A 24,560-nucleotide genomic window follows, 5' to 3' on the forward strand; every position below is an offset into this window, starting at 1 on the left:
TGAATGTGTGTAGTTTAGTAGGCTTGTAGCTGTGGTATGTGGTTTAGCAAAATTAGATGCCAAAAATGCTATACATATACCTAAGCCTGGATTGCTTTGACTTAAGGGGTGAGGAATTTAAAAGCATGTTTGTCCTTTCCAGCCCCTCTACGGTGCACCATAAAGATGCAATGAGGAACTGTGCAATGAGCATGGATCAGATCCAAGAGTACCGCTGCCCGCTGTCCCCTGTGGGGGAAACCCCTCTGTCCCCTGCCTACAGCTCCAGTGAGTACACACAGTCCATGCATGTACCTGAAGATTTCATCACTTTGATACAGTGTACAAACTGGTGACCTGCTTAAAGAGCAACTTCTACCTGGTTTAACCTATACAAAAAATGTTGTTGGTATAAATTAATGTATATTGGTTGGTTCAGTGATGTAAATAATATTTTTGTGTTTTATAAAACCACTTAATTTAGAAGTTACCTTTTTTTTAATGTAGCACTGTTTAACGTGCCCATAATATGCTAATTTATGCATTTATAATTTAATTTAATATATGGTAGAATACATTTAATTGATTTCAAGTTAAAAAAACACACACATTGTTTGTCTGATAATCTTCTTTTACGCTTCTTTTCATTCTCTGCCTGAAACACTCTTTTTTAGTTACTGTCTTCAAATTCAAGAAAGGCGTTTCTTAAAAACCCAATCTACTCTGATTGGTCAGCTAACTCGAGTCTATTGTGACTGGTCAACCGCTTAGAGAATGTGTGGAATATGTGTATATGATAAACACTACTTACCATAATATTACCATAATTATTAACAGCTGTAATTATCTATCTATTGTAACTATGGCATCGATATTGAAAGTCCATACAATGTTTTTTTGCCGTCAAAGAGAAAAAAAGTTTCTACTTGACATAAATCACCCAAATGTTCTTTGAGGGCTGACTAAAGCAGCTAGTCATCAGGCATCATGTTAAACGTGCTAATGTTAGCTTACTGAGGGCGCTTTCACACTAGCACTTTTGGTGCGCACCCGGGTTCGAATTACGTCAGAGTTCGATTCGTTAGGATGATGTGAACGCTGTCTTCTGAACTCGGGTGCGCACCCGCAAACCGTACTCGAGTCCGCTTAAAAAGGTGGTCTGGGGTACGGTTCATGTGAACTCCAGTACAGTTCGCTGCTGATATGAACGCAATCGAACCAAACCGCGGAAGTGAACCTCTATTGATGACGTATAATGTATAATGTGGTCGACAGGACAGTCGTCAATGCGCGCATGTGTGTGTGTGTGTACACTTACTTTGACGAAAAGCGGGATTGACCCACTCCAAGCAGAAAGATGATTTATGCTTGTTGCAAAAATAGTCTTCGGCGGACAGCCAGCAGTCTTTGGAACGATTTTAATACTTTTGCGGCAGACAGACGCAAGTGTGTTTCTGTATCTTTTCTTTGAAAACAAAACCAAAGGTTAAAAAAAAGAAGAACAAATGTGAGGCGAGCAATTCTATCCATTTTAACGCCTTTTCATGCATAGCGGCGCCAGTTACCAGACAACACTATTACGCGGCAGCTGCAGCTTGATGACGCAAGCGTACCACGGTTCGGATACAAATAATATAATGTGAACACAGTCCATCGGGGGCAGTGTTGCCAGATGTACGATAATTATCGTATTTGTACGATAATTTTGACCTCTGTACGATGTACAATCAATAATGAAAAAAATCCCATAATGTACGATAATTTCAGAGTTTTCAGTCGTTCGTCCAAACACACATACTACCGCTTCTGTCTCTGACCCAGAACCATTTCCCAGGCTCGCCTGCCTGCACGTATACACACACACACACACACACACAGGCACCGCACGGTGTCGCCCGGCCCGCACGTCAACAAAACCGAACAATCCATCCTACATGTTGGGATAAATAGCTGTATTCTGCACGTTTACGTCGTGTACGATAATTTTCTTTCAAATACAATAATTTTGAACTAGTGGTACGATAATTGGACATTTCCAATCTGGCAACACTGATCGGGGGCAGGGGGAGGGAGGAGCAATCGAACTCGGGTTCGGAACAGGCAATCGAACCAAGTGTGAAAACGCCCTAAATCACAGAAATAATGGCAGGAATACAAACGAGGCATTTTAGGCAAATGTTTTCTTTTGGAGAAATGAACTCCCTTTGGCATGAACTTTGTAACTTTTTTAGATTGTAATATAAATACTGACATAAGCTGATAGTAGTAGTTTACATGCACATATCGTAACAGCTATGTTACAGGGCAGGTTAAATAAAAAAAAAAAGCATAATGGGTTCCCTTTAAGGGTTAGTTCACCCAGAGGTGTTTTATTTCTCTCTCCAGTTTCCCGCCACAGGCATGGATCAGGTGGGCGTGTCCTCGCCGTGATCCCGCCCTCTCCAGTGATGCGGCGCTCCAGCGATCCTCATCTCTCGCCTTCCTCCTCCAATAACAACCTCCCCTGCTCGGACACGCCCCTTAGCACACACTCCACGCCTGCCCACGGGTACTCATCCGAGAGTTCGGAGCAGGGCGGCAGCTACTGCGAGCTGAGACCCGGACAAGCCCCCACTCCTCCCTGCAAGAGCTATGTGGAGAGGCTGAGGGTGGAGGAGGGCCAAAGCCCGGGCCCTGGAGCCCCAGATGGGGTGGAGGGCTTCATGCTCCCCCTGATGGAGACCTGCTCCTCCTTCATGCCTGGGAAATACCAGTCCACTCTTCTGCCAGCTGAGAATAAACCTCTGGAGATGAGCGTGTTGAAGAGGGTGAAGGAGCTGCTGGCGGAGGTGGATCCCAAAACAGCCGCCAAGCACATCACCATGGCCGACTGCATGGTAAAACACACAAATAAATACACTGCCACCAGAAGAAATCGACACTCCATATACATTAAAATGCATTTGTTTGTTTTTTATTTACATTTTTATAATTGAGTAGTTTTTTTTTCTTGCTTAGAATCTTTGTTTTATCACATTTCTGGGGAAATGCTTCAATTGTTTTTTTCCAAAAGTATAACTTGGTTAAAAATGCATACCCATTATTTTTTTTTTACCTTATTTTTTATTATATTTTTTAATGTATAACTACAGTATATTCAACGATGCCCAAGATTTGCCCAGGATCAAGAGTTGAAAAAGAAGAAATTACCAAAAAATATAAATAACAAACAAAAATAAGAACCAAGTACAAGTACAGCTTGCCGTTTTAAAAGATCAAATGGAGTGACAGTAAGGTCTGACCTAGATTGTATTGTTCTTCCATTGGCTCCATGTACTCTAAAAGTGCAATATCCATTAGATATGACATCCAAGTAGATGTAACTGGGGTAGATGGGGTTGATCCAACCACACTTTAAAAAAAAACTTTTTTAAAGCAGTAAGAGCAGTTGACAGGGTCTTCCTTTGATAAACAGACAATGTACACACATGTACAAACATTTATATAATAATACTTTAGTTATAATAATAATAATGCATTATTTTTTAATTATATAGAATTATAATATATTTTAATTTAATCAGTCAGTGAAGCTGTACATGTAGAGAAATAATAAATAGATCACTTTTTTCAGGTCTGGTGGACCTGAAAAAATCCTATGGACCAGGCTCTGCTTTCAACTTAATGCACATTTATATGTCTGTTTTGTCATGATTAGCACCCTTAACCACATAACTTACTATAATTTCTTATTGACACCTGATGTTACCTAATACTGCAAATTGTTGTTTATTATCAAATAAATAATTTTTCACATGTATTATTTTGAGGACCAAGTTCCCTTTACACATTCATTTTCCAAACACTCCCAAAGAAGTACATTAACACCCTTGTTTCTGGTTTTCTGATCCATGAAAGCTTGCAACATTATGTGAGGCACATCTGATAAAGTCTTTGGACCGCGACCCAAACCTTTCATCCGCTTGTGCTCTCGGTGCTGCCTGCCATTAACATCTAAACCTTCAGGGTTAATAAACTCTTTCCACACCGCTGTGTACCACATTCATCAAGTGATGAGTTCAAGGCTAATTAAATGTCTTCTGTTCTCTGACTGTGAATATATTAGGATGGAAATTAAGGGGTGGGGTTGAATATATTGCTCTTGTAACTGTGTGTCCATCGGCAGGTTGCTAGGATACTGGGCGTTACCAAGGAGATGCAGAGGATGATGGGAGTGAGCTCAGGCCTGGAGTTGCTGACTCTTCCTCATGGACACCAGCTGAGACTGGATCTGCTGGAGAGGTTAGGAAACACACACACACACACACATTTACATACACATGCCTTAGACTTCAGTTGATCAGAAATAGCACAGAGATCGGTAACACTCTAGAAGAGGGGTCCGTCATTAATAGATATGCAGGAAGGAATGCAGGATAAATGAGAAGTACTACATTAACACTTCAGCTACTACTATTAACTAATATGGAAAGAAGATTAACTGAGGAAGTTCCTTATTATTAGGTAATGAATAATTACTGTATGAGATTGGACTCGTTAAGAACTAATAACTAACTATGACATATTATAAAGAAATATCAATTAATTACTAATCGCAACATTAATATGTTTCTGAGACAATCATCAATCATCTTTTTTACGCTTAATATGGTCATAAAATACATCATAATTATTGAAGTGTAACCTAGTCACTCTTCGGGAACTACTACTGATCTGGACCATTATTCTAAAGTGAAAAATGTTTGCTAAGTTACACTTGAGTAATTATGATGCAGTTTATGACCGTGTTGCGAGTGAAAAAAGATTATTGATTATTTCTCAGACACATGTTAATGTTGTGATTCATAATAATTGGTAATGCTTTATGATTTGTCAGTTCGTTTTTTAGTACTTCTTAGTTCTATGAATTAAAGTTCTTTGAAAGAAAGTAATTATTTTATTCAGCAAGGATGTAATGAATTGATCAAAACGGACTGTAAAGACATTGATAATGTTACAAAAGATTTCTATTTCAAATAAATGTTGTTCTTTTGAACTTTCTATTAATCAAAGAATCATAAATACGTATCACCACGTCCACAAAAATATGAATCAGCACAACTGTTTTCAACATCGATGATAATAATAATAAATGTTTCTTGAGCATCAAATCATCATATTAGAATGATTTCTAAAGGATCATGTGACATGTAATGATGCAGAAAATACAGCTTTGATCACAGGAATCAGTTACATTTGAACATATATTACAATAGGAAACCGCTATTTTAAATTGTAATGATATTTGGCAACATTACTGATTTACTGTATTTTTATTAAATAAGTGCAGCCTTGGTGATTCTTGTAGCACTGCAGCTGTCCTGTATACAGTGTTAGAAGTGATCAGCTGTATCTACTGTCTTGGTCTCTTGTTCTCTAGGTTTTACACCATGTCTATAATGATGGCGGTGGACTTGTTGGGCTGTACGGGCAGCACAGAGGAGAGAGCCGCACTCCTGCATAAAACCATCCAGCTGGCAGCTGAACTCAAGAGCAACATGGGCAACATGTACGGGTTCGCCGCGGTCATGAGAGCCCTGGAGCTGCCGCAGGTCAGAACACACACCTGTCCTCAGAAAACCACAGCCGTATAGCACAAATCTGCAGGATCACTCCAGGGGCCCAGTTTAAGAGCTGCGACTTCTGTCTGGCTCGTTTCTGCGGTGTGTTCGAGTCTAGTCACACTTCAGCATGTTGAATCGGCGTTGGGCCGTCGGTACAGTTTAGCAAAGGACTCAGTGCAGGAGAATAAAAGTGATGAAAGCGAGCATGGAAGTCAAGACGGTACAGACAGAAAGTGGTTCTAATTTTCCGTTCTCTGGTGGTTGTTTAGATCTCACGGCTGGAGCAGACGTGGATAACTCTGAGACAGAGACACACAGAAGGGGCCATCCTCTATGAGAAGAAGCTCAAGCCGTTCCTAAAGGCCATGAATGATGGGAAAGGTAAAGCAGAGTGTCACTCATTTCACAATGACAAAATAATGTTAATATCCTTCACTACAAAAAGATTTTTATTAGCGATTAGTAATGATATTAGTAAACAGAGACCAGTATTAAATAATTGCAAGAAAAAAGAATTACATTGACAATATAGCGTGTTATTCTTAATATTAATGGAATTCATATTCATTAAAATTCATATTAATGTAATCATAATATTTATACTAAACTTTACTAAATTTAAATTCATGTTTAGATTTATTTGAAAAACCCTCTGATATTTTATAAAATAAATATAGTTAATAACAAATTAAATGTGATGAATGTATTTTATTTAATATCCTCACCTCGGGTCATTGTGACCCGAAATTCATTTTCTTTAAATTTTGTGTTCATAGGAGTGGTACAAGACCTTATCAGTTTTGTTACACTTGAAATTGGAATGCGCACACACACACACACACAAATGAAGGGATCAGAGCATAGAACAGCCCCAGTGCAGAACACACTCACACACACACAATCGGGTGATGTAATGGGGTGATTTTTTTTTAAAAGAAATTTCCAAATAAAACTCAATCTGTGAGAATGCAGACCACACACAGATTTGAAGTGGTTAGATTTGAACACATTTACAAAACTGCAGTTTCAACATGAACCCCTAGGGGCTCTCAAACCCCGCTTTGAAGTCCCTGACATAATGAATGAGGGTTTAAATATCTTTTTATTATAATGAATGATTGTGTGTCTGTTTCAGAGAGCTGTGTCCTCTCCAACACCTCTTTCCCTCACGTGGTGCCGGTGTTGTCCCTGCTGGAGCGCGGTGTGGCGGCAGGAGAGGCGCTGGAGTCGTGGGAGAGTGTGGAGTCTGGTGTGGACGTGGTCATGAGTCACCTGGAGGCGGCGCGCACCATCGCTCACCACGGGGGACTGTACCGCACCAACACTGAGAGCAAACTACTGGGTAAACTCCTCACCGGTGCTTTTAAAATAGATTTCTTCTGCTTACCAAGGCTTTATTTATTTGATTAAAAATGCAACAACAACAAAAAACAGTAATATTCTTAAATATTCTGACATTTTTAATATATTGTAAAATGTAATTTATTCCTGTGATCAAAGCTGAAATTTCAGCATCATTACTCCAGTTTTCAGTGTCACATGATCCTTCAGAAATCATTCTAATACAGTATGTCGATTTGATGCTCAGAAACATTCATTATTATTATCAATGTTAAAAACATTTTTTGTTTTTGAACAAAATTGTTTAAAAAAAAGCTGAATTCTTTGATGAATAGAAAGTTCAAAAGAACAGCATTTATTAGAAATAGAATCTTTTGTAACGTTATAAATGTCCTGTAACTTTTGATCAATTTGATTAATCCTTGATGAATAAAAGTTTTGATTTATTTTATTTATTTCCCCCCAAAAAAATTAAATAATAATTCTTACTGACCCCAAAACGTTTGAACAGTAGTGTTTAATGTTACAAAAGCTTTCTATTTCAGATAAATTCTGATCTTTTGAACTTTCAATTCATCAAAGAATCCTGAAATAAAAATGTAAATAACTGTTTTCAACATTGATAATAATGAGAAACATTTCTTGTTCAAATCATCATATTAGAATGATTCCTGGAGGATCATGTGACACTGAAGACTGGAGTAATGATGCTGAAAATAAAGCTTTGATCACAGGAATAAATTACACTTCACATAGAAAACAACTGTTTTAAATTGTAATAATACTTCACAATATTGTTTTTGTTTGTTTGTTGGTTTTTTTGTATTTTTAATCAAATAAATGCAGCCTTGGTGAGCAAAAGGGACTTCTTTTAAAACATAAAAAATCTTACCGATCCGATATACTAATATATATATATATATATATATATATATATATATATAGGGGTGTGTGTGTGTGTGTGTGTGTGTGTGTGTGTGTGTGTGTGTGTGTGTGTGTGTGTGTGTGTGTGTGTGTGTGTGTGTGTGTGTGTGTGTGTGTGTGTGTGTGTGTGTGTGTGTGTGTGTTTGTGTGTGTGTGTGTGTGTGTGTGTGTGTGTGTGTGTCTGAGTGAGCGCGCGCGCGTTGTGCTGGACACTTACACAGTCATTACAAAACCAATAATGTATGCACCTCTTGATCTCTTGTAAATAAATGTTGTTGTGTTATTTCCGTCAAGAGGTGCATACATCTTTGTTCAAGATCTTGTATTGACAATCCAAGAATCAATCCTGGAATATGGCCATGATGTGTCTTCCTACATGGTTGTTTAAGAGAAGAAAAGCTACACACTTAGGGTTAGAAGAACTGTGCCAAGTGTTTTAATAAAGATTTTATTGTTTTCATTTTGTTTATCTGGTGGTCACATTCTCTCTCTCTCTCTCTCTCTCTCTCTCTCTCTCCTCACAGATTTCCAGGAGCGGAAGGAGGTTCTGGAAATCTTCTGTACAGAGTTTCAGATGAGGCTTTTATGGGGCAGTCGTGGCTCGGAAGGAAGTCAGGCCGAGCGCTATGAGAAGTTTGACAAGGTCCTCACCGCTCTGTCCCATAAGCTAGAACCTCCTGTACGACACAGTGAATTATAGCACCCCCACACCCACAAAATGGTATGTTCCCTGACCTATCTGTCACTCCTACTCCTGGACCAGACCATTATGCTTTTTGTGGGGGGGCTTACAGGCAGAGATGGAGAACATGACAATGAGGGACTCATGCAAAACAATGCACAAAAGGGGGCAGGCTTTATGCGAGCATGATAGCGCCCCCTAAAGAACACAGACGTGAACTACACGGCCAGGGAATGAAATAAAAATCTAAAGCCAAAATCTCTTCTTCAGTGACGGTGACCAAGGGCACTTCCTTTTCAAAAAGAGAGAATGTGATGAAGTTGACTTTAACCCAAACCGGTCTGAATCCTGTTTTATGTGAATCCACAATTTTGTTCCATCAGCTTGTCAACGAAGAGCAAAGATGTCTTGCAGAGGTGACGCGTCTCCGTACCGGAGATGAGACTGCACTGACGTTACATAGTCACCATTTATTGCTGGAATAGACTGAACACACACTCACTTGTCACATGTCTGAATGTAAGTTGCCAAATCATTAATTTAAACAGATATCTGCTGGATAAAGAGTCTTATTTTTTACTTTTCTTCAGTACTGTCATGACTTTATTGGTAGAAATGGATTTGACAGTTACTGTGAGGAATTGGGCCTTCATTTTTGAGTGTCTAACAGATGCTCACATTCACACTCTCCAGGTTGATTTTTGTCTAAAGGGGTCATATCAAAGATTCATTTTCCTTTGGAATAGAGTTCATTTTGTTACTTCCAGAACATAAAACTCCAGTGTAAAAAGAGCATTTATTTAAACTAGCAAAATTGGATTCTGACTTCCAAAACCCAAGTTCATTAGCATAAGACCGCCCACTTTATACATCAACAGTGCATATTGGGTGTGCAATCACACTTTACTCCTAACATCAGAAGAACTAAGAAGAACTGTGAAAAGTGGTCAAATCCGAAAATAACTATATTTGCAAACTCACAGGTCTCCTGTTTCCAGTTTCAAATATGAAGAAGGACATTTGCATAAAGTCTTAAAGGCACAGCAGCACAAAAACAGCCTGTTTAATTATCAATCAAAAAGTGAAGAAATGCTCTTGAAAAACTAAATTATGAATGGCTGGGATTCATTATAAATGGACATCAGGAAAAATTTAAATAGCAAAAATCATGTTATGACCCCTGTAATATCTTTCATGACAGACCATGCTAGTCAATTTGGCCATAGCAATGAGTTTTTAGCTGTTTTTTAATTCTCAATGAGACTAGATCACAATGAATGTCATTTTGTAGTAAATTATTTAAGAGACCCATATAACAAAATATTACAGATCAAGTCCATGTCCGGATCATACATCACAAGTTAGCAAGTACATTCATTCAAGCATTCAATGTAATGTTACGGCAATAAGGTAAATCCCAATCCGCTATATGGAGGCTCATTGTGTTGAAATGCCAATGCATATTGCTCATATTTAGGATGAGGAATTTTTCCAACATATATTAATTATACCTCATATTGTAATATATATTGAGGAGAGGTGGCCCATTACTTCATATATATATATGGATGTGGGCTCTTTTGATTTGTTGCTACCTAGCAACCACCCTAGCATAAGCATAGCAACACTATGGCATCCTGCTGGCGAGTTTTGTACGAGAAAGTACCACTTCTATTTTCATTGAGTTTTATGCAGAAAAAAAAGTTTGAAAGAGCTAAATAATAGCAACATATTCATTAATCCTTACTAGCCCAATACTGTTTTCATATTCTGGTAGATTTAGCCTAACAAAACCCAAAGTCACATACATATACCTCTGTCAGCAGTGTAAATGCTCTACCCTTATTTCTGGGTAGGCTACCATAAAGAGAAAAGTTCTTCGTATCTGGTTCTAACGCGATCAATTGTGTATCACATGCAGGCTGCTATACTTCACACCCAGTCTATCAATGCATACTTCCAGGGAATTTTCTGATGGTGTTTTTTCAGGTATATTAATAAATGCACATCTGAAAGTAGATGACGCTGTCTGTCACAGATAGGGGAGCATTATGGGATGAAAAGTGGATCGTATGCAATTTCACTTTTAGCCAGAAGAGGGCTCTGTTTGGTAAGCTAAAAACAGTAAGGAAGTACGTTTTGAACCTTTTGAAACTTTTTTTTAATAAGGCCTGCTGGTCTAGGACTGTAACTTGTGTTTGGTTTCTCTACTGTAAAGGTAAATGTGTAACTATTTCGTTTTGTAAATAGTTACCCCTAAACGGTCGATGAGGTGGACGAGGTCACGATATTGCATCCTTTTATTATGTGCTGTACATACTGGTATGTCATATGTTTTGCACTCTTTTTTCAAAAAATAAAATACAGTAAGGTTGTGTTTTTGTGATTTATTTGCTCCTAAGACTATTTAAAATCGTATTTGATTTTAACTTACGTTGAAATCCATGTCTGAAGATGCCTGTAGGCCAAGGTATTATATGCATTGGTCTAATGTTAACTTACAAAAAAGTAAGTTTGTCTGTCTATCTATCTATCTATCTATCTATCTATCTATCTATCTATCTATCTATCTATCTGTCTCTCATCTATCTGTATCTGTCTATCTATCGTACAGAGAGAATATCTATCTATCCGTCAATCTATCCGTCTGTTTATCTATCTATCTGTGTATCTATCCAAAAATCTCAATCTATCTACATTATAAACTATATACATACAGTATCTATCTATCCGTCTGTCTATCTGTATATCTATCTATCCGTCTGTCTGTCTATCTATCTATTTGTCTATCTATTTATCTATCCGTCTGTCTGTCTATCTATCTATCTTCATTGCTGTGATCTTTAGATAAATGTATTAAATATGCTAAAATTACTTATTTAAATATATTTTTTATATATATTAGGCTATATATTATTTTGCTGTTGTACACTTCTGGGTTCTGGACGTCAAAGTGAACAGAGTTGAAACAGTGCCTACAAAGTGACCACAAGATGGCAGGAGTGTCAAGATAGACTCAACTCCAGTCAGCCGTAGTGACGTCAGCATTCTCAATTCCCGCACTTGACCCTACTTAATAACACACATTTTAAGTGTGTAGTTACTAAATATAATTTATTATCATTTATGTCATATTATGTTGGTGAATTACTTTAAATAGCTATTCTACAACTGGGCCAAATCAAATCTAACCATCTGAATGTAGTTTCTATTCATAAAACTTGTGAAAAAAAGTGAACAAAATATGCACATGAATAAAGACGAAATATGCATGTCTTTCTTTACCCGTGTGTGGGTGTGCGTGTGCTTGTTTATATGATTTATGAGGAAATTTGTATAATGACATGTGTATTACACTGGTATTATAATGTAAACTTAGTTTACGAGGACATTTCCTGAGTCCTTTTAAGTAAAATGGCTAAAAAACAACAACATACTAAACAATGTTATTTTAAGCATGTAAAAATGCAGAAAGTTTTCTGTGATGGGTATTTAGGGGACCGAATATACAGTTTGTACAGTATAAAAACCATTAGGCCTGTGTAAAGTCCTCATAATGATAGGTGCACCAACGTGTGTGTGTGTGTGTGTGTGTGTGTGTGTGTGTGTGTGTGTGTGTGTGTGTGTGTGTGTGTGTGTGTGTGTGTGTGTGTGTGTGTGTGTGTGTGTGTGTGTGTGTGTGTGTGTGTGTGTGTGTGTGTAGTTGTGAATGCACTGCGACAGAGCATGCGTACTGGCTTTGAGTTGTCGTGCGTCAGGCTAAAGTGACTTCACCAAGACAAGATGGTGGCTACGGGGGTTGGGGGGGGGGGGGTGTTGCAGAGAAACCATGATGCAATCTCTCAATGTGTGTGTGTGTGTGTGTGTGTGTGTGTGTGTGTGTGTGTGTGATGTCCCCAGCACAGCTGTGTCAGTCAGAGAAAGGTCCACCAGGCACTGCTGGTAAAGCAGGCGCTCTGACAGAGACACAGGGACATGAAGCACTGAATGCCCACTCAGCACACAAAGACACGCCGAGCTGCCCGTCACACACCACTGTGCTCAAAATATTGGGGAAATGCAGATTAAAATCTTTTATTGAAGGCCGCAATGGTCTGTGAACTCAAACGACAAGTCACACAATAGCATAAATACACAATCTGCTCTGAAAGAGAACAGGATCTTATCAAAGCTGGAATATGGAATATTATACAATATATTAAAAAACAACTTTTTTGGTGTTTTTGTAAAGATTAACAAGATTTTGAATTAGATGTAATTACATGTGTACATGACTAAAACTGGTTCAAAAAAATTACCGTTTATTTTGGTAACAGAAAAGGTTGGTCACTTTACCTGTGATCACTGAGTTACATAGGTGTAGTATATTTTTATTAAAGATTAATAGAAATTCATATTTCATAAAAAAATATATATACTGTGTGTGTGTGTGTGTGTGTGTGTGTGTGTGTGTGTGTGTGTGTGTGTGTGTGTGTGTGTGTGTGTGTGTGTGTGTGTGTGTGTGTGTGTGTGTGTGTGTGTGTGTTAAGTGTGTATCGCACTGACTCTGCAAGAAAAACAGAATATTTAAAACAAAGAATAAATGGAAGTTCAAGGTGAACCTGTCATTCTACTGCAGTATTATAGTATGTGACTTTCTATTTGTTTTTCAATCTTGTGAAAATGCTTTTTGTGTGCCTGTGGGCTATTTTTGGGTAAAGTGTGTTTCAACACAACAGGGTTCTGGGCTTGACATTACTGCTCTGAAAATGCCTCAAATTGTGTTAAAGCAGCAGGGAAACGCTGTGACATGCAGCATCTCATTCTTTCCAGCCTATTTTGATTACATTTGTGTCATTATGTTGAATTTATTTCACTCTTTCTCTGTATTTTGTTTTGGATTTATTTACAGACGAATCTGCTGGTGACAGCACAGGAACAGCCTGTCATGTCCTGAACGGATAAGTACATGTAAAGTGACTGGATTACATGTCTTGGTGCTTTAACACTTTGTCATCTAAATCTAGAGCTCATGCCGCATCCACAACCACACACACAAAGACACTTATTCACACACATACACACCACTGAACTCACGTCACTGTCAGTTGTGTGCAACATGCAAAGTTAACAACTGAAAACACAACTGAAGCCAGGATTTCTAAATACGTCTCCCATCAGTTTGTTTAATCGCGGTTATTCGTTAACAATATATGTAGTGTAAGTGTACACATACCAGTCTGATAGTCCAAATTCACTGTGATAAATAGTATTTTTTGGAAGTCAGTCCCAAGTGTCCCCTCATGTGACTCTCTGTGGCCCCGGGGCCCCCCTTGCCCCTCACATTAGCACATGAATGGCCGGCTGTAAAGGGCCAGTTCATCCTCGGACGCCAACAGAAGGCCGGAGATTTGCAATTCAATCTGCTCGTAGTCGGGACAGACCTGTCAGCAGTGTGACGAGGGGGTTAACCATACATCGCGCTTGCCTGAGGAGACCGAGGTGATACTGTGGCAAAATTTAAGTCACATTAAAAATAATCATTATAATGAGCAATATGACTTTTTGGTATTGTTACACTACATCAGGTAGGCCTGAGCATAAATAAATGTTTACCATTTAAATACACACAGTGTGTGTGTATATATATATATATATATATATATATATATATATATATATATATATATATATATACATATAAAACACAGAGCATAGTTCAAATTAAGGGTTTAATACAATATATATTAAACATTATAATATAATATATATTAAACATTATAATATAATATAATATAATATAATAAATGTTTTTCATTAATCCGCAATTTAATTTACAGGACATATTTTAGATATTTTTAGACATGTTTTTAAATATTTTTACACGGTAAACTTTCAATCAAAACATTTAATAGTTTTTTGTTTTTTATAACGTGTAATACAGCAAATATCCCTATGCAAATCCCCAACGAAAAAACAGCTTTTCTCTGAAACAACACGAACCGTCCTCACCGAATAGGATCCTCAGAGGAAGATGTCATTTCCGGTGAATGTGTGCGATTCTTTCCGGGTTATGCAGCAACATGGCAGCGCCCTTAGGTCTGCATCTGGAGTTTGGGTCTGTATTGATCGCTTTCTTTATTATTCATCACATTTACTCGTGTTCCAATGGTTACATTAGTGCACATAATGCCTGATCATTTTTCAAAACAATTCGACAGAAGCTTTGGCGATTGAACCTGGCTGAAAAAGCCTGTTATTTGTTTAGCTGCCGTGATGACACGATTAAACCAATTAAACACAGGTTTAATTGGTAAAGTAACATAATATAAATAAATTCATGTTATTTATTTTTTTGGAGCATCGCGTGCTGCTGAGGGAGTTGTAGGAGCTGTCAATCATGCAGGTGGCGCGTGCGCTTCAAACCTACTAACGTTAGATAAATAATTTGCTTCACTAGCTTAAATAATCGATGTTGATGTAAGCTTTATTCTTAATAGAAGTTTTGTCTCCTGATGTTTATAAACAAGAATAGTGGATAAATCAATGAGTGGATGTTTTAATGAAAATTAATGTTTTAATAAAATTCAGCCAGAGCTTTCCCCCTTATGTCAAAGGTTTGAGACACATTTCTTAAAAGTTTTTTCAGAATTAGTTTATTTGACAGTACTCAAGTAGCACCAGTGTCTTTTATCATATTATGTTATTTCCATTAGTGGTGGATTATAGCTGTTCGTCTGTTAGGAAAAAATGTGTAGGCCTACTTACAAAGTTTAGCCTACTCGTTTACTTCATTTTTTCTTCCTTTTATTATTAAAGGTAACGTTAATACACTGAAAAAATGGTAACCTAAAATTTTGCTTCATGTGGTAACATCTAAGTTATTTTTATTTATTTTTTTTAAATAAAAAATGCTATTTAACGTTACTGTATCAACCTACATGTATTGGGTTACACAAAACAAAATCTGAGGGTAAGATCAGGTAGAAATAGCTCCAACGTAACAATTACAGGTTACCATTTTTTTACAGCTTAAAGAGAAGACAGGAAATTATGTGAAAAGAGCAAGAATGTGATTAGGAAAGTTTGCCAGCATGATTCGACCCATATATGCTCCACTTCTCAATGTTAGATCATGTGCGCTACCGCTAACCCCTTTTTCACGGCACAACCTCTGGACAACTTTTCAGTATTTCTGAGTAACGTAGGCCAGGTTTGGAATGGCATGCTAGCGGACTGCTCACTACATACTGGCCCATCATACAGTGAACAGTGAACAAAAACAGAATGTGAAACAGTACAGGTTATCCAGCAATAAACATTTCAAACAGTAGAACTTTGACCGAATGCAGCATTTTTCTGCTCCTGATGAATTCTGCCCAAGATTTGTTTTGACATGCTCTCCATTTCTGTCACTCTGATGCAATCGACGTTCTCACAACCTCTTTACTTTTTGCATATAACTTCATTGTGCAGTTCAGTTGATGCCATTCAGTTATAATCTTGTAAATGATGGTTGTGTTGCTTTTTTGATACAATCTTGTGTTAAAATGTTTTAATTCACTCATGCGGCAGAATAATGAGTGAAAAAGGTGTTGTTAAAAATGGAAGGGTGGGTTGAGCGTGTTGTATTGTGGGATACTGTGTCCCACACAGTGCCCTCTGTTTTGACGAATGTCCTAGGCCATCAGAATACTCTATGCATGTAGAAATGTTGCATACTGGGCATACAGTAGTAGGCATCTTGTATATTACTCAAAACAACTGTATTATGGCAGTATGCGATTTCAAACATAGCCATAGAGTGACAGAGAACGTCGATTGCATCAGTGACAGAAAGGGAGAGCATCTCAAAAAAATTTTGGGCAGAATTCATCGGGTGCTGAAAAATGTTGCATTCGGTCAAAGTTTTCACTGCTTTTAAGTCGCCACAGAGTCCTATGTGCCTGTCTATGGACAGAGGTGGTGTTTGTGAGTGGCCTTTCTGAGGCTGGCACACAGGCTGGCTTCTCTCTGTACCGCTAGGGTACGGGCATCTCGCCAGGCCGGGCGATCTGGAGGACAACTGGGCATTCTCCAGGAGATGTGAGCTCTCTTTATTGGGTCTGCACCTGCTGCATGAGTCCTACTCTGACTTTATGTCCTTGTCTGTTTATTTTTCCCCTTCTCTCGATCTTGCACAGATCTCTGTCACTTACTGAGTTTGCGTTTATTAAATGCTGCTTAGCTGGTTAGGTGAAAGTTAAGTAAAAAAAAACTGTACAGTATACTGAGATGTCTTCTTTGAAGTAGATCTGTTGGTCTGTGCAAATTCGTTAGAATGTAGGCTAGGTGTTATGTAAGTTATGAAATATGTAAGTTTTAAAGGTAGGCAATTTTTTTTCATAAACACTTTTTGTTATACTGGTTGAAACTCTATTTACATCCTGATAGCATTCAACAATAGAAGTGGTCTACATGTAAAAAAATTGACATATATTCTCCATGGAAGTCTCAGGTCCAAATAAATGTTCGTCCAATGATCATTGCATTCAGTCCGAGCTTTTCGTATTTATGTGTTTCTATGTCAACACTGTCAACGGCGAAATTATCTGCAGCAGTCAGGTGGTACAAATAAGAGAGCTGTAAGTTGTTTACGTTCATTATTATTGCAATGTTAAGTGCTTCGAGACATGAGGTAATTTAAAGCTCGTTTCTCGTGATGCTTTGCAGACTCTGCTGTGTGCGTTCATGTGCTTTGAAGGAGACGTGGCTTTAGAGGTGCTCTTAAGGGAGGGTTGGATCTAATGCTTTCAAAGCTAACTCGCTATTTCTAGCCTCTCCGAATTTGCCTGTCCTTAGTGGTATTCTGCCCTGCTTAAAATCATAAAATCAACTTTAAAAAGTCTCTGTGACATGTTTCTAGATGTTAAGTAAAAGCTGCATGGAGGATACTGTTAAATGATTTTGGAAATGGGAGAACCTTCACTGAACATTATTATTGTTAAAAGATCTACCTGTAAGAGGCATTAACAGTATTATATGGACTGTATTTTTCCTGTTTTAGAGGTGGAGCTGAACTTCTGTTTGATGGAGTCAGGAATCATCATGTGGCACTCCCGTGCCAATCAGATCCCTGTGAGTATGAAAAAAATTACCTGTTGTGTTTGTGGAGTTTTCTAATGCAAGTATCACTGTTACTATTACTCATAATTGGAACAAACCAAATAAAGTATTAAAAGCATAGTTCACCCAAAAATTTAAAATCCTGTCATTATTTACTTGCTTTCATGTCGTTCCAAACTTGTATGTTTTAACAGTTTTTGTCCATATAATGAATGGCAATGGGGTCTTAAATATTGTATGGACAAAAAGGATGGTCCATTGTATGGACATTTTCAAAATATGTTCTTTTTTGTTCCACAGAAGAAAGAAAATAATTTTTTTCATTTTTATTTCAAATTCATTTTAGGAAATGACATGGGGGTATGTAAATTATGACAGAATTATATTTTTTCGGTGACCTGTCCCTTTTGTCTTAAGCTTGTAACCTCTCCTGCACCATTTGTTCACCATAGTGAAATAAACCTCAAATATAAATATAACTTGGAGACAGTAAAGCTACCACCAAGAACACCCCAGGAACCATAGTAATGTACTAAAAAACATCCAGCATACCCTAACTGCATAACAACACAAGTTTTGTGCGGTCAAACTCGTTGTCTTCAGAAAATGTGAAAATCTAATTTGTTACTCTTTTCTTAAAGAGTAAAGTTTTTACTAAAGTGTTCTTTTACATCTAATGTATGAAATATAAAACACAGATAATGCTCAGATGTTGTTATTGTTGGATAATATTTAGAGACTTCTTTCAGAATTCAAATGTTTATCACCTTTTCTATTTCAAACCACTGCTTTACCATTCTCAGTGCTGATGACTTAATTAGCTCCAAATATCTCTACCCTTTCTCTCCCAATTCCAGAGTTTCGGATGTAGGATTCACTTATTGGCCTTATGCCCTTATAGAACGAAAGGATGCCTTTTTCTTCTTCTCTGGTACTCCTATAGAAGGAAGCCACACAAATCAAACCAAATTATGTGCCTCTTTCTCCACATCTATCTCTTTTATTCTGCCGTCCCTCTGCCTGATGCCCTTTTCCCATTCGCCTCCTTTCCTCCCCTGACCTCTCAGAGTCCTGGTTCACACGCTTCCCTGGACACCTTTTCTTCCAGCCAGTCCTGCTTTCACTATGACATTGGACCAATGGCAAACAAGTGCCGGCCTGCCATCACAAATCGAGTTTTTTTCCCCCTCCACCCCTCCCTCAGCAACAATGGAGCTGAGCCCCTTCTTCATACATCCCACCTCCCCCTCAACCACTAACATCTGTGAGCCTCCCTGTGCCCAGCCATTCTTCCCCTAACTGCTCCATTATTGGGCCCCTTTCACTTGTAAATGCAGCCAGTGATACTGTTGATGGATCTTTTATGCCTAGTGCTGGGGTCACAGGAAAGGTATGGAGAATGGAGGGCCAGTAAAGGAGGGAGGGACAATTGTTACAAAGCACTAAGTCCTTTTTGTGTGCAGTCATTTTTTGGAATGCCTGACAGTACAAATGCCCCACTCCTACAAACACCTCGCATTCCTACGGCTTCCTTGTGGGACATTTGGGTGAAAGCGGTGGGATGTTTGGTTGTGGGGGAGTGCTTGTATTGCCCCCTGTATTTAAGCAGTGAGTGGGTAACATGTTATCTGCCATCTCTGGATTGGAAGGCAAGTCATTTGAAAGTCATTAGTGGAAAAGATAGATTGGTAAAGCAAGACCTTATATCACATGCTCAGAAGTTCATGGAGGAATTGTAGTTGACATTTTGGGATAGGGCAAGAGATTAATAGATGATGGTGATATCTACAGAGCAGGGAGGAGATTCACAAATTTCATCCAACTAATCAGTATATCAATAGTTAGGATATAATGTTCCTTTGAGCCTACCATGTGGTTCAGTTTCCACTCAGATTTAGTTGGTGGGTAATAAATCCTTTCTTTCCCTCAACTGGTAAAATCACAAAGTTAAGTTGTTAATAATGAGTTCTTAAAAGTCACCTGGTAACACTGCAGAGATTTTTGTGGTGACCTGTGACTTTTCCTGTCTCATGGACAGTGTCCGTCTTTTACTTGAGGTCTGAGTTGTATCGAATGGGCCTTGAAATTTTGGCCAAGTCTGTCAGTATTTTGCATCCCTGTCCCAGCTCCGAGGTCAAGAACATTCGAATCTGCGCACTTTGGTGGCCTTGCCAAACAAGAGAAGGGTCAAGCTCCATGGCACCGCAGTATCCACGACAACCTGTCCACAAAAGTGGACGACAGCAGGGAATGTGGCCACCAAGACCTCGCAGGGGCCTAGGGGATGACCTTGGAGCACATTTGAAGCCCATAGTCTGTACATGTGTTTGGGCATGATTTGAGTACATCACGCATGGCTGGCTACGATTGCTAAGTCTGACACTGATGCTACACTAATCCCGCCTAAATTTTCTGTCTACTGGTTCAGACCTTTCTGAGTGATTGATGAGTAGGGCAGAGCCCCCCGCTGCCGGACACACACACACACACACACACACACGATTGTCATAGAAACACCAACCCTCATATCCTGAACAAGATGAATGACTTCATTCCCTCCCACCCAAAGATAGTGGTGATAATGATGATCGTCATGAAAAGAGAAAGGAAACGGAGAGAGTTAGCCAGGCACTATGCTACACAGACACCGCCACCCTCCCACGTAGGCTTTATCCCATCATGCACCTGTCTGCGATGACGCATACTCCCCCCTCCTAGTCCTGTTTTGCCTCTGTATCTTCCTACTTCACCCCAACCTATATAGTCCTTTTCGTCTGCCATTCTTCCCTTACCCCTACAAAAAAGAGGGCTAAGAAACATGGGGTGTCTTGTGACCCCTCACTCTTTGCCCTTGGCTCACATAAACCACCCTTTGTACGAAGCAGGAGACTTTCGGTTGGTTTTTGTTTTTTCAAGTTCTTCCAATCAAAGGAGTGATGTGGTTGAAAGTGATCACGTCTGTTTTTCGCCCGTGCTTTTGGTACTAGTCAATATTCATTGCGGTATTAGCACTGAGGCAAGCATCACTCTTCTTTATAGGTTCAGGATTGTGGGCTAGCTGAGCTGCAAGGTACAACGATCGTTACACAACTGAAGAGGCTGACAGCGATCCAATTAACCTGAAACAGCCTCTGTTGCTCGACCCCTTCCTCTCGCTGAGAAGCACGCCACGCGCTTACAAGCACACACACTTTCACGCATTGGTGCTGACATCTCTGAAAGCTTCAGTTCTGGTGGAAACTTGCCAAGTCAAGAGTATTATATAGACCCTCGCTCCTGCACCCACTTACCTTCTGCTTTCGTCATCATGCATTGTCCTGGTCTAATTATACATGTTTGCGTAGCCAGTTAGCTATAGACTATGTCTTCTGGTCATCGTGTCCTCAAACCCACCAAGGGTTTCCCAACCCCCCTCACAGGTTCTCTGGTTCTAGTAACCATTGCCCACCTGAGACCTTATATATCCCTCCCAGCTGCTTGAATTGAGATGTGTGTCAGTAAAGGATCTACTGTTAAATGTTGCTCCTCAGTTAATGGACCTCCTTTAAAAAATAACTTCCTTTATCGGATTTATAGTCGAGATCTATGCTGATACACATAAGAACACATTGAAGTCTTGTTTCATCCTATTTATATCCATAGATTAGGGTAAGTTATCAAGGTTATTTTTTTTTCACACAAGGATAAAACATGCACAGGGATCAGCAGCAATATAGCTGTTGTGCAGGTGATTCTACCCATGTGTTCAAATAGGGTGGGCAGTGCGGTAGTTATTTTCAAAGCTCCGTCTCTGATGTCACATTTCCAATAAGTGTAATGGTTTTTCATACGGACAAACTTGCAATCTTCAAGAGTGCAAAATACGGAAAATGTGCAATTTGCGTGCCCAGCCTTATGTCAACCACAGCAAACTCGCAAACTATAAATTCAAACTCCTCCCCAGATCAAATGAAAACATGTCTCTCTTTTCCTTCTTTCTCTCCCCGTCTTCCTCACTCTTTCTCCGTCTTTGTCTCCACCACCCCTCCGAGCAGGAAACTGGTATGTTCCAGAACGGACGCTGATGATACAATGTTGATGTTGGACATACTGACTTCTCCGCCATATTGGGCAGCAGAGCTTCATTGCTCACACACACAGGCGTACAGATATAAAACGATTATCATCCATCACTTGCTTGTATTATCACAGAACACACAAAACAAATCTTGAAGACTAAACTTTATTGCCCTTCAATTAGTGGAATAACATCCAATACCTTTGAGTAATATTTGCATGGCTTCAGGAGAAATAAACGTTATTGTTTTACAACACCCACCAAGACATTCTAAGTTAAATTTTTGTCATTCAAATATTTATGAAACATTTTTGTTTTTGCTAATCCTAGGCTTACAAATGTCGACTTCTAGCACATTTTGTTTTCGTGGGGGGTGTGCAGACATCCTAGATTTAATTTGAATTCACATTGGCGCCCTGGGTTTATATCCATCAATCATCAACCCCCCACCCCCCATAAATGGATATACAGCTTTTCGGTGCTAACCGTCTGTATTTTAAACCTACCTATTCCAGTCACGTTTACCTGGTCTGTGCTTTCAGGCTGATACGGCTACAGTTAATGCCATCTCTGTGTTTACGAATCTGAATTTAATCGGCATCACTGCTGTATTTTCAATGGTGCGCTCAAAAATGACAGTGGGTGAGTCTATTCTTGATATACCTCCCCCACCTTGCGTTCGAGGCTCTGTCGCGTCACATCGACCGTGGGGCTGGCTCAGTGAACTCTGACCTGTGAACTTTGACCTCTGTGGTACTCTTACAGGGGACATGAAGCAGCTGCTGGCGTGGATCCGAGGGAACATGCTGAAGGAGCGCCCAGAGCTCTTTATGCAGGGCGACACTGTGTAAGTACACACACTTCGCAGATGCACAGTAAATACGTTACCGATGCAGGATGATGCTCAGACAAATATACACACGCGCTGTAGACACACACTCGTCATAAATGCAGTGCTACGTGTTCGCTGCAGATTTGCCATGAGGTCAAGGAGGTAGAATCACACCACATTTCCTTTTCTGATAAAATACTTCACTTTTTTGAATGCATCAGGAATAAGAAATTATACCTTGATTCCTCAGCCTTGAAAAACTAAACTGAGTGGATTGTTATTTTTTTAAATTCTGATATAACAGGTTTTATAGAGAGAATCATCGTAAATGACCTTTATTGCAGTTATCAGCATGGTATGCTACCTGAAAATACCTCTGATACACAGTGTAGTCTTTAATGGCGCATAAACCTCACCGTTGACTATTTAGCCGTGAGGGGCAACCCCTTCACCTACATTTGCACCTCGTACTTCAAATATAAAATAAAATATAAAATTGCTTGTGATTTATTAAAATATTTTCTTTTTTGCATAATCTGAGTAGGCAGATATTAATGGTTGGAAACAGCAAAATCCAAAGTGATGTTATTGTGTTATATTGTATATAATGCTGAGTTGTGTTATTGATTTCTGTAATTATAAATATTTTACTAATCTTTGTGAGAGGATGTTCTATACATAGTATTCATTGTGTTTCATCTTGCATGTGTATGTTTGTATGAGAGAAGCTCATTAATTTAATGAACTGCGGATGCAAGGGTCCTAGAAAACCGCAGCACTGGCGATATTTATTGTGTACATACTGGCTGCGTATTATTATCAGAAAGCTGCTTTACTGTAATGTTTTTGTGTAGCTCACATCACTTACATGAGCTCTTCTTTTTGACACACAGTAGACCTGGGATTCTCGTATTGATTAACGACGCAGACTGGGAACTAATGGTAAGACGGTGTGTGTATGTTTGTTTGTGCGTGCGTGTGTGTGTGTACAGTTCCTCAATCACTCCTTCCACTCTATGTTTTAATGACATGCTCATTTTAGGTCCAGTGTCAGCTTCTCTTCATTCATCTAATGCACATAAAGGTTGTGCTGGTTTGTTCTTTCAGGAAAACATGTATTGGCATCAGACCGTAATTTAAAGTAACACAATCAATTGAAAAAAGTCAATGTCTCAACAACTGTCAGTGACTAAAACCTGCAAATCAAGTGTTGATTTAAATCTGATTTAATTGTAGATTTAAATTCTACAATTTACAATAAATATATACTTTTTTCTGGGTGTACATTAGGTCTTCGGTGTAGGAATTTTTTAAGATGACATTTATGGGCCAAATGTTTTTTTGTTTTTTCTTACATGTGCATCCATATCCCTTGCAGGGTGAACTGGAATACCAGCTTCAGGACAAGGATAACGTTGTGTTTATCTCTACTCTTCATGGAGGCTAACTGACTCTAAAATAAATGCCACACCCATACAGAAGCCCCTCCACCCTTCAAAAGGTCAAATATCAGATGATCCATCAACAACGCCATCGGTGGCCGATTTCAATCCCAGCCCGTGAGCTTTTCGACCAATCCGGGGAAAAGACTTTATTTTGGTTTTAATTCAAATAAAACGTAACATCGCCAGGAATCTGGCTGCCGAGGGATATTCACTGTCCCGTACCTTACAGGAGCGTGGCGGGGTTACGATGGGGAGCAAGGGCTCATTATAAAGGTCGCTCTGTCTAGCCAGTGTCCAGATGGATTCTCTGGAGACACGATGGACCGCTTGCACCATGTCAAAAGGCTCCATTATAATTTTCATTCATTTTCTGTTTGATGCCTTTACAGCTGTCAATTGTAGGTTTTCTATGTAAGTCTATTTTTTTTTTTATCTGAATTAATAAATATTGGGTACATTTTGCCACAATATTGTTTTCTTTGCACTAATTTGATTTTAAATTTAGTGCAATTTAAGTATTTGAATAAAGATATTTATGCTGTCCAGTATACATTCATGTTTTATATTTATTATAAGCTTAGAAAGTTGATTTTGATATTGAATATTTATGTGA

At 38.8% G+C, this 24,560-nt stretch overlaps 2 protein-coding genes across 9 annotated transcripts in view; both read left to right on the forward strand.

Annotated features, from left to right (window-relative positions):
- Positions 1-10,904, forward strand: part of sh2d3ca (SH2 domain containing 3Ca) — a 63,412-nt gene extending 52,508 nt beyond the window's left edge. For 4 of the 5 annotated variants that reach the window (XM_077243105.1, XM_077243103.1, XM_077243107.1 and 1 more), the window contains 7 exons: positions 143-267; positions 2,365-2,855; positions 4,145-4,260; positions 5,399-5,570; positions 5,852-5,963; positions 6,718-6,924; positions 8,372-10,904. In XM_077243105.1, the coding sequence (XP_077099220.1) occupies positions 143-267; positions 2,365-2,855; positions 4,145-4,260; positions 5,399-5,570; positions 5,852-5,963; positions 6,718-6,924; positions 8,372-8,547 (1,399 nt within the window). In that variant the 3' untranslated portion in view covers positions 8,548-10,904. The remainder of the gene's footprint in view (positions 1-142; positions 268-2,364; positions 2,856-4,144; positions 4,261-5,398; positions 5,571-5,851; positions 5,964-6,717; positions 6,925-8,371) is intronic. The other variant, XM_077243104.1, reaches the window with a different exon arrangement.
- Positions 10,905-14,518: 3,614 nt separating this feature from the next.
- urm1 (ubiquitin related modifier 1) lies at positions 14,519-24,495 on the forward strand. 4 transcript variants are annotated; one of them, XM_077243108.1, is made up of 6 exons: positions 14,529-14,607; positions 17,555-17,625; positions 22,213-22,312; positions 22,436-22,517; positions 23,396-23,444; positions 23,881-24,495. In XM_077243108.1, exons 1-6 carry the CDS (start codon positions 14,559-14,561, stop codon positions 23,947-23,949), a joined length of 420 nt encoding a protein of 139 aa, XP_077099223.1. In that variant the 5' UTR covers positions 14,529-14,558; the 3' UTR covers positions 23,950-24,495. The 4 variants fall into 4 exon arrangements, with proteins under 4 accessions (XP_077099225.1, XP_077099223.1, XP_077099224.1 ...); XM_077243109.1 differs by having other exon boundaries at positions 14,538-14,626; XM_077243110.1 differs by lacking the exon at positions 22,213-22,312 and having other exon boundaries at positions 14,519-14,626.
- The last annotated feature ends 65 nt before the right edge of the window (positions 24,496-24,560 follow it).

Source organism: Siphateles boraxobius, unplaced genomic scaffold (genome assembly GCF_051911475.1).
Source record: "Siphateles boraxobius isolate OS27281-9 unplaced genomic scaffold, OSU_SipBor_1 25, whole genome shotgun sequence".
In the NCBI taxonomy this organism is placed as follows: Eukaryota; Metazoa; Chordata; class Actinopteri; order Cypriniformes; family Leuciscidae; genus Siphateles; species Siphateles boraxobius.